This window comes from Glycine max, chromosome 2, assembly GCF_000004515.6.
Source record: "Glycine max cultivar Williams 82 chromosome 2, Glycine_max_v4.0, whole genome shotgun sequence".
Taxonomy (NCBI): Eukaryota; Viridiplantae; Streptophyta; class Magnoliopsida; order Fabales; family Fabaceae; genus Glycine; species Glycine max.
Window position 1 is genome coordinate 37,985,720 of NC_016089.4, and position 10,283 is coordinate 37,996,002.

General features: G+C 36.5%; 1 protein-coding gene across 1 annotated transcript; it reads right to left on the reverse strand.

The window, feature by feature from the left end:
• Window positions 1–7,852: 7,852 nt before the first annotated feature.
• LOC106797560 (zinc finger BED domain-containing protein DAYSLEEPER) lies at window positions 7,853–9,539 on the reverse strand. The gene is made up of 4 exons (XM_014772361.1): window positions 8,972–9,539; window positions 8,434–8,766; window positions 8,242–8,349; window positions 7,853–8,049 (listed from the first exon to the last, which is right to left on the reverse strand). Exons 1-4 carry the CDS (start codon window positions 9,537–9,539, stop codon window positions 7,853–7,855), a joined length of 1,206 nt encoding a protein of 401 aa, XP_014627847.1.
• Between the last annotated feature and the right edge of the window lie 744 nt (window positions 9,540–10,283).

A 10,283-nucleotide genomic window follows, 5' to 3' on the forward strand; every position in this document is an offset into this window, starting at 1 on the left:
GAAAATTGAGATCTAAAAGGTTTAGCACAACAAGATTATGACTGAAAAATGATAGAACCTAAAATCAACACAAAAACATGATTCAAGAGTAGATCTATAAAATTTGAACCATAGAAATGCAAGAACACGTGTAGATCTAAGATTTAATCAGTTTATTTTTTTGAATCTACTCTAAACAAAACCAAACCACAAGACAATGGAGGATATACATGGAGAATAAGATGAAGAACAAGGAATTAAAGTGAATTGATTGAACAAAAAGATAGAGGAAGCAAAAGAACATCACCTAGACGAAGATGCTCTTGATACCACATGATGTAGCTCCATGTGGAGTTTGTAGGCCTTGGATCTTCTTCATCAATGGAGTCCTTTGCTTCTTAAATATCAATGGAAGTGGAATAGAGAAGGAATAAAGATGATTGGAGATGCCACTTCAAGGAGAAGATGACTCAAGAACAAGCTCACCACCATAGGAAGCCATGAATAAGAGATTGAAGGTAGGAGAAGATGAGTGGAGGGAGAAGGAGCACAAAATTTTATGCCTCAAATGAGGTTTGAACTTTGAAGTGTAATTCTTAAATGAGAAAAGTTTAAAAAATGCACACACAAGGCCTCTATTTGTAGCTTAAGTGTCACACAAAATTGAAGGGAAATTTGAATTTCTATTCAAATTTCACTTGAATTTGAATCTGTGGAGCCAAATTTGGAGCCAAAATTTCACTAATTATGATTAGTGAATTTTAGCTATGGTTCAGCCCACTAATCCAAGATCAAGTCCAAGATTCTCCACTAAGTGTGCTTAGGTGTTATGAGGCATGTAAAGCATGAAGGACATGCACAAAGTGTGACTATATGATGTGACAATGGGGTGTAGCAAACAAATGCTCACCTCCCACTCTAAATTTTAATGGGGTTGGGCTTCTACGAATTCAATTAAATTTATCTCCCAACACACACATCAAATATTCACTTTATGCATCTAAAATTACAAAACTACCCCTAATACAAAAACTAGTGTAGGTGCCCTAAAATACAAGGACTAAAAAAATCCTACATTACTAGAGTACCCTACCTATATTATGGAGCCCTAAATACAAGCCCCAAAAATAATGAAATCCTAATCTAATATGTACAAATATAAGTGGGCTCATACTTAGCCCATGGGCCCAAAATCTACCCTAAGGCTCATGAGAACCCTAGGGCTTTTTCTTGCCTCTCTGGCTTAATCTTCTTGGAGTCTTCTATCCAGTGCCCTTGGGTAGGATTGCATTAGGTTGAGGGCTCAAAGCAAGGTGATGCATGATGCATCAACTGGTGGGAAAATATCTCTAAAAACTCATAGGGAGGCAATAAAGATCATTGAAAACATGATTGCCAATGTTATTGAATTTAAAGATGATAAAGCCATGGTTCCATCAAAGAGACTACTGGAAGTCAATACCCAAGATCATATCTTAGCCCAACAATAGCTTCTCATTAGGCAAATTGAAGAGCTTACTCAACAAATTACTGATTTATGTCAGGAATTCAAGTTGGAATTAGCTACCTCTACTCCCAAACTTAAATGTTTTGTTTGTGAATCATGTGGAAGAGGCCATGCAACAAAACAGTGTGCCATGATTCATGAGGAACTTCAACACATGAACAACCAAAGGCAAGGGAAATACAACAACTACAAAAATCAAGGATACAAATATCACCCCTAGCACAGGACAAGGTCAAGACCAAGGATGTAGTTCCAATTCCATGCCTAGGCATACTTTCCAACCATAAGAGTACTAAAGCCTCCATTAAATGCTTAGAATTTCAAGTAGGCTAACTGTGAAAACAATTAGTTGAGATAAACAACAAGACATTCTCAGCTGTGACTGAAGAAAATCCATAGGGCATCAAAGAAAGAGATCCTCAAATCTCTTATTCTCAACTACATCTAACCTACTAGTAAATTTGCATTCTCTGAGGTAAGAGTGCAAAAGGATAAATCACCCCAGTGAATTGACACCTCATTGTTGCTATTTAACCTTCTTTACCTTGATGTTTTGAGATTTCATACATTTGCCTTGGAGGAGAGGGATCTCGCCGTGGCAAATGGACCTCTTAAATTCAAAGTAAGCACTATAAGTCATTTTGCCTTGGCAGAGAGGGATGTCGCCATAGCAAAATTGAATCAAAGAAGCAAACTACTTTTTGTCTGTAAGCTCACTTTGGCAGAGAGGAATCACTCCAAAATGAGAGGATTGATTCTAAGAGTGATGGTGGAATATTGCTTGGGTACTCTGAAACATCCAAGGCATATAGAGTATACAACTCTAGATCCTTAGTAGTTGAGGAAGTTATCCATGTGAAGTTTAATGACACTAAGCCAGATAAAAAATTATTAGAGCTGGAAAAGTCTTTTGCAGATGAAAGATTGGATAAGTATCTCAGTTCTATCCAATCAAAACATAGAAGCTACAACATCCAATCCACCACTGGATGATCATTAGCTAGAAGTAAGAGGACCCACTGGATGAAACATGAGGAAGAACCACCCAGAAAGCCAAATCATTGGTGACCCTATAGAAAGAATCCAAACAAGGTCATTAATAAACCACTTTCTGGGTGATATTTGGTGTTTGTTTTTGTGCCATTATGCATGCATTTCTTGGCAAAACTCATGTTTGGACACTATTTTTTTTATTGTAAAAGTATAGTTGCTCAATTGAGTGAATGAGTTGGAAATTGCACAAATTTATGAAGATTTGAAGACTTGCACTTGATAATCAACATGGTTCATTCACTATGGCCATGGTAATCAGCATGACCATTCTAAGAAGATAACAACCCTCCCAAAACAATGTCAAGGATCCAATAACGGTTGTGGTCATCTCACCATAATTGTTGTCAACCCAAGAGAGCCATAGTGTGCCTTTTCGTGAAATATTTTTAGGAAACTATATATAGAGGTATCTATCTTTGTAAAAGGGGATTTTGATAATTCAGTTTTATTCTTGTCTTTTATGATTTTGAGAGAACCTTGAAGGCTTTTGATAATTGGAGAGCATGTACAACACCATTAGGACAGATCATGATCATTGTCTACGTTTATGATGTAACTATTGGTATGTCTATGTTTACCTTTTGTAGGTTATAACTGCGAAATTTGAGTTAATTTGATAGTCAATTCTGGCTAAGAATGATTATAATTTCTTCACTTTATTGTTGTTTTTAATGAAATAATGAAGAAATTAATATCATTGTAATTTTTTACCAGCAGGAATTATAAGAAGAAAATTTCAAGTGCTTTGGAGGAAAATTGATGCAAAAATGTGAAGAAAAAGTTGAAGATTGGGACAACTCGCTTAGTGAGCAAGACAAGCCTAGTGCGTCTTCTCGCTTAGCATGAAGAAGGCCCACCAAAAAGCCCAAAGGTGCGGTTAACGTGAATGCCCATGCTAAGCACGAGGTCGCATGGAAATTAAGCAACCTTAGGCCTATAAAAGGAGTAGAAAGCAAAGGAGAAATACACACCGGGATACCAATCCCTACACACCGAGACACAAAGACTCAGAGCTCTCTAATGAATACATCCTAAGCTTGAGTGTCTTTAATAGGGAAAACCCTCTTTCTATGTCCATTATCCCCCTCTCTTCCTCTATCCATCCTTCTTCTTCTATTCACATCAGCCCCTAAAGTGTAAAAGCCTCTCATGACAATGAGAGGCTAAAACCCCCATTGTTAGGAGCCTAGCAGCCAAATGCCCTTGTAATGTAATTTTTCCTTATTATATATTTAAAGCAATGCCAATTTTTATTATTTCTTTCATGTGTTTTATTGTTGTTGTGTGGCCTGATCATCCATACATTAGTTTTAAGGGATATACATTAGGAAATGGTAATTTCTAAAGAACTGGGAAAGGGCATCTAAACAATTCATTGCTAGGGATAGAGTGACATTGTTTTGCCTCTGCATACATCTCCATGCGATTTACTATTCTATCTTTGCAAAGGGATTTGGGAGAGAGAATAGATAAATTAGGCTTTTCATTGTGAGGGATCAAGGTTGAGTGTCTTAGCAGATGTGGGTGGAAATTGGGAAAGCATTAAATAGAGAAAAATATTAATATTGCATCAAAGGTAGTTAGGCATCCTAGGCCCCAACATACTTTAAATTCTAAATTCATCTTTTTATCATTATCTTTATCGTTTAATTTTCTTATCTTTTACTTTAATCTCTTATCTCTTTAATTTTTATCTTATCTCCTAATCTTCTATTTTAAATTTCTTATCCTTCCTCTCTCTTACTTTCTTTAAATTTTACATTTAAATTTCTTATCTCTTACTTGTAAAGTGGGTTTGCGTCAATATAAGTATAAACAAAGTCCTTGATGCAATCCAACCCCCCAAAGGCATTGGATAGAAGACTCCAAGAAGATTGGGCCAGAGCTACTGAAGAAGGCCCTAGGATTATCATGAGTCTTAGGGTAGATTTTGGGGCTATGGGCTAAGTATGAGCCCCCTTATCTTTCTACATATTAGATTATGGTTTCATTATTTTTGGGCATTGTATTTAGGGCTCCATAGTGTAGGGATGGTACCTTAGTAATGTAGGATTTTTTAGCCCTTCTATTTTAGGGCACCTAGACTAGTTTTTGTATTAGGGGTAGATTTGTAATTTCACATGCATTAAATGCACTATTTGATGTGTGTGTTGGAAGATAAATTTAATTGGATTGGTAGAAGCCCAATCCAATTAAATTTTGGACCACCTTAAGGGGAAGGTGAGCATTTGCTTGCTACACCCTGTTGCCACATCATATAGTCACACTTTGTGCATGTCCTTCATGCTTTACATGCCTCATGACACCTAAGCACACTTAGTGGAGAATCTTGGACTTGATCTTGGATTAGTGGGCTGAACCATAGCTAAAATTCACTAATCATAATTAGTGAAATTTTTGCTCCAAATTTAGCTCCACCAATTCAAATTTAAATTCAAGTGAAAATTGAATAAAAATTCAAATTTCCCTTCAATTTTGTGTGACACTTAGGCTATAAATAGAGGCCTTGTGTGTGTATTTTTTCAACTTTGATCATTTGAGAATTACACTTCAAAGTTTAGACCTCATTTGAGGCACAATTTTGTGCTCCTCTCCTTCTCCCTCCATTCATCTTCTCCTACCTTCAAGCTCTTATCCATGGCTTCCTATGGTGGTAAGCTTATTCTTGACTCATCTTCTCCTTGAAGTGGCATCTCCAATCATTTTTCTTCCTTCTCCATTTCACTACCATTGATCTTCAAGAAGCAAATGACTCCATTGATGAAGAAGATCCAAGGCCTACAAGCTCCACATGGAGCTACATCAGTCCCTATGGATTCGACACTTGGACTTCCAAGTACTTTACTACTTTAGACAAATTGGTGCACTTGCCAACGCGTTAACAATAAGTTTCCTAGTTTTTCTTTGATCATGAGTGGCTAGTCCCTCTAGTCCAGGGATTATGATGTAACTGTCCAAATGTAGTGCTTTTCTTGTTCTTAATGGAATTCGATATCTCAACTTTCGAGTCCATTGTTACTATTGCGTAGGATACACTTTCCATTGTGTGAGCCAAACATATTTTTCTTTTATTTTTTATTTAATTTTCTGCTATTTATATTTTTATTTCTCATTGCACTTGACCTTCTCCTCTGTTTTGTAGTGCATGCAAACTAGGTCCCAAAATCCACCACTGCAATATGAATCTGATATTGACAAGCGAATCCGAAAACTTCATGTACAGGTCTGTGAAGAGAGAGAAAAAACAATAGCAACTAATCAAGCTCAAACCCTAATGGATTAACTCACTCTACCTTGGGGGACATTAATCCCATCTTATTGCTCGAGCTACCAGGAGTCAATTTTGACTTCAAGCATAGGTTCCTATAAATGTTGGAGAACAACCTGTTTAGTGATGTTGCCCATGAAGATCTTATGCAGCACCTAAGGAAGTTCATCAAGTTGACCAACATGGTGAGATAGAACCATGTACCAACAGAGTACATTAGCCTCTATGGCTTTCCTTTCTCTCTAAATGGGAAGGCATGGGATTGGATGCGCTCACTATCTGAGAACAACATCACTACATGAAACTAGTGCACAAGTGCCTTCTTAAGGACATTGGGAACTTTGTACAGAGGGAACAAGAGAGTCTACCTAAGAAAGATTGCAAGTGATGATCAGAAGATGTCCACGTCATGGCTTTTCCACATAGAGGCTAGTTCACATATTCTATGGTGGAGTGTCCTCACATAATATGAAAAGTTTAGATGTTGCATGTGGGGCTAACCTCATTTAAAACCCCTGGCTGATTCCATTAGGATTCTTGAAGATTTGTGCTTTCATCCCTACAACAACTCAGGGGATAGGAGGATTATGAAGAGAGGCATCAACCAAGTGGAAAATGATTCCCAAACTGAATTGGGAAAACAAATGCAAGCTTTGACACTGAAGATTAAGAAACTCATGAGATCTCAAGACCAAGCCCCATCACTATAGCTTTATTCCCAAACTATGATAGATGTGGGAGAATGCACTATTGATGAAGAGCTTGATGCAACCATGAATGAGATAAACTTTATTGGGGAAGAAATAATTCTTATAATCAATACCCCAACAACTTCAATCAAGAACAAGGCTTTAGGCAAAGTCAAGGGATGTATAGGCCTCAACCCATGTAAAAGCAGAGGCCTAGACAAGAGAAAAGACAATTGATTCTTCAAGAGACCATGCTTCAATATATGGCCCAGAATAATCAAAGAAGAAACTGGTGGAGTCTCAACCCACCAACATATAATCCCTCTTGTCACAAAGACATTCGGGCAACCTTCCTTCATAACCTGAATCAAATCCTAAGAAGAAGGATGTTAATGATGTGATGACTAGAAGCAAGAATGCTTAAGAAGACTTCAAAGAGAAGGAAGGTTTTTTTCCTAAAAGTTGTAGATGATGTCCTTATTGAGAAAGACCAAGCATCTATGAAAGTTGAGGTTCCTACTGATGAGAATCCAATGGCAAACAAAGAGGATGAGAATGAGGTACTGAAACCTCCTCAGGCAAGTGTCCCTTTCCCTCAAAGATTGAAAAACAAGAGTGAGGATGGACAATTTGATAGATTTTTTGAGATGCTTAAAAGGGTCCATATTAATATCCCATTCGTTGAGGCAATTTCTCAAATGCCAAAGTATGCCAAATATTTAATAGAAATTATTTCAAATAAAGGAAAGTTGACAAACTTTGCTACAATTGGTCTCAACGAAGAATGCTCTGGTATAGTTTTAAGGAAGTTGCCACCTAAGATTAAGGATTCAGGGATTTTTTTAATTCCTTGTATTATCAAAAACATGCAAATTAATAGAGTTTTATGTGATTTCGGTGCCAACATTAATCTGATACCTTATTCTGTGTATAAGAAGTTGGGGTTACAAGAACCCCAACCACATATCTTGGAATGGATGAGGAATCAAAGAAGGTACCCAATATAGAGCTATGATAGGATTACTCCTATATCTCATTGTGTCTAGACCTAATATCATGTTTAGTGTATGCATGTGTGCTAGGTTTCAAGAAAAAAACCAAGAGAATTTGACTTAATTGTTGATAAGAGAATCTTTAAATATCGTATTGGAACTCCTAACCTTGGTTTTTGCTTTAAGAAAAGAAAATATGTTAGGTTAGTAAAGTTACTATGATAATGATTATGCCGGTGACAAGCTTGAAGGGAAAAGCACAAGAAGAAGTTGTCACTTCATTAATGGAAACTTAGTCATTAAATTTGCAAGAAACAAGGCATAATTACCTTATCTACTACTGAAGTAGAATATATCTCAACTGCTAGTTGTTGTGCACAACTGCTATGGATAATATCTTATATTTCATGCTATTGTTCCTCCACCAGTCCAAAACAGTAAAGGAATTAGTGTTAGGAACATAAATACCTTCATCAAGATAATCTTGCAATTCTGATTTTATAGGAGAAACTACCTCCTTTTCACAAAGCATGCTCATAATTTTGTCAAAACTAGTGACAACTGAAGTATTCAATTAGGAGGATAATGAACTTTTCACCTTCTTTATATTCTCATTAGCAACTTCTTTAGAATATATCAAGGGAAAACATGTACTCACCATATGAAATTTGCACCTAGGATCCAAAACACTTGCGATAGCCATCAACATATTACATTCCCCCCAATATTTGTCAAAATTTTTCTTCATTGGACCTGCCATTTCCCTTATGAAGAGATCTTCGTCTTCAATCTCCTTATCAAGTATTTGTTTAACCTTCCAAACTTCTGCCAAATACAAATTTGCAGTCGGATACTCACTACCTGCGTTTAAATAATAGTTATATTAAAGACTTTTAGGGATAACAGAGTGATCTAATAAAATACAAAAAAAAATTGTTATTGTACCTGAGATGACATGAGTAGCAAGATTAAAAACTTCCAGCAGCTTACAAACTTTCTCAACTTGATTCCACTCCTCAAGTGAAGGTGCATAATTATAGTGAGGCTCTTTTTCTTTGTAAGAAGCAAATGCAATCTTAAATTTCAAAGTAGTTGAAAACATATTAAAGGTTGAATTCCATCTTGTTGGACAATCAATAACAAGTTTCATTTCTTTCAAGCGTTTTTGCTCAACAACAACACAAAATGCCTTTAGTCTTGCATCGTTGAGGTTAATATATTTGACACTTTCACGAATATTGAAAATGATATCCTTAATTGTATTAAGGCCATCTTGCACTAACAAATTCAATATGCGAGCACAACATCTAACATGAAACAAAGAGCCACCAAGGAATAACTTACTAGTTAGAGATATATTCTCTTTGAGACATCTTATGCATGAGTCATTGTAAGAAGCATTATCCACAGATATTGAAAAAAAATTATTTTCAATCCCCCCAAGTTTTCAAACACTTAAAAATAGAATCAGCAACATCAATACCACGCCTTGGAGCAGGCACTTTCACAAAACTTAAAACTCTTTTTTGAAGATTCCATCTTGCGTCAATGAAATGTCCAGTAATAACCATATATTCAACTACTTGATGGCTAGATTTCCACATATTTGTAGTTAAAATGATCTTGCTCACACTTTTTAAGAATTTCTTCAATGTTTTCTTCTCCATCTCAAACAATGCCAAACAATCATTTCTTGCAGTTTTATGTGTAACCTTATGAAAATCAGGGTTTGCATATTGGAAGGCCCACATCCAAATAGAATCCTCAACAACACTAAAAGGATATTCATGAACCATGATAGCAGTTGCAATTATTTCCCTCATCTTTTTGTTAGAGTATCTAACACCGGGAATCATAAAAAGGTTATTTGAATTTGAAGGCTGGAATGGAATGGTGGGTTGTCTACTTTTAGCAGTTGTTTTAGCCTTCTTTTGAATGCAAATTTTGGAATGTCTTTTCAAATGGGTAGTACTTGACCCATTTCCACCAGTAGCAAATTTACTTTTGCAATATCTGCAAACAGCTTTCTTCACCTCGGGGGAGATTTCCATTTCATCAAAATCATTCCAAACAACTGAAGTTTTTTTCCTTTTTCTCTCGACAACTGGTTCTTCATGTTCATTTTATTGATTGTTAGCTTCTACTTGAGTTGAATCTGCAGGAACTTTGATGCAATCCTACCCCGCAAGGGCATTGGATAGAAGACTCCAAGTAGATTGGGCCAGAGATTCAAGAGAAGACCCTAGGGTTCTCATGAGCCTTAGGGTAGATTTCGGGCCCATGGGCTAAGTATGAGCCCACTTATCTTTGTACATATTAGATTAAGGTTTCATTATTTTTGGGCCTTGTATTTAGGGCTCCATAATGTAGGTAGGGTACTGATGCAATCCTACTCCCCAAAGGTATTGGATAGAAGACTCCAAGAGGATTAGGCTAGAGTTGCTAAAGAAGGTCCACTCTTTTTTGCAAATATTAGAATAGATTTTTCCTCCTTTTAGGCCTTGTATTTTGGCCATTCTAATAGTATAGGGTTTTAGCCTTGTATTTCAGGGCATTTTGAGTAGTCATTGTAGTAAGGACTTTTTTTATATTTTCATGTATTTTGGCATGGGGGTGAGCTTAGTTATTATAGTGGATGTGTATCTAAGCTCTCAAGGAGGTGAGCTTAGCTATTAGAGAGGTGTGTGTAGCTAAGCTCTAGCTTCTCTAGGAATCTTCTCAAGGAAGTTTGTCAAGGAAGCTTCTCAAGGAGGTGAGCTTAGTTATTAGAAGGGTGTGTGTTGTTAAGCTCTAGC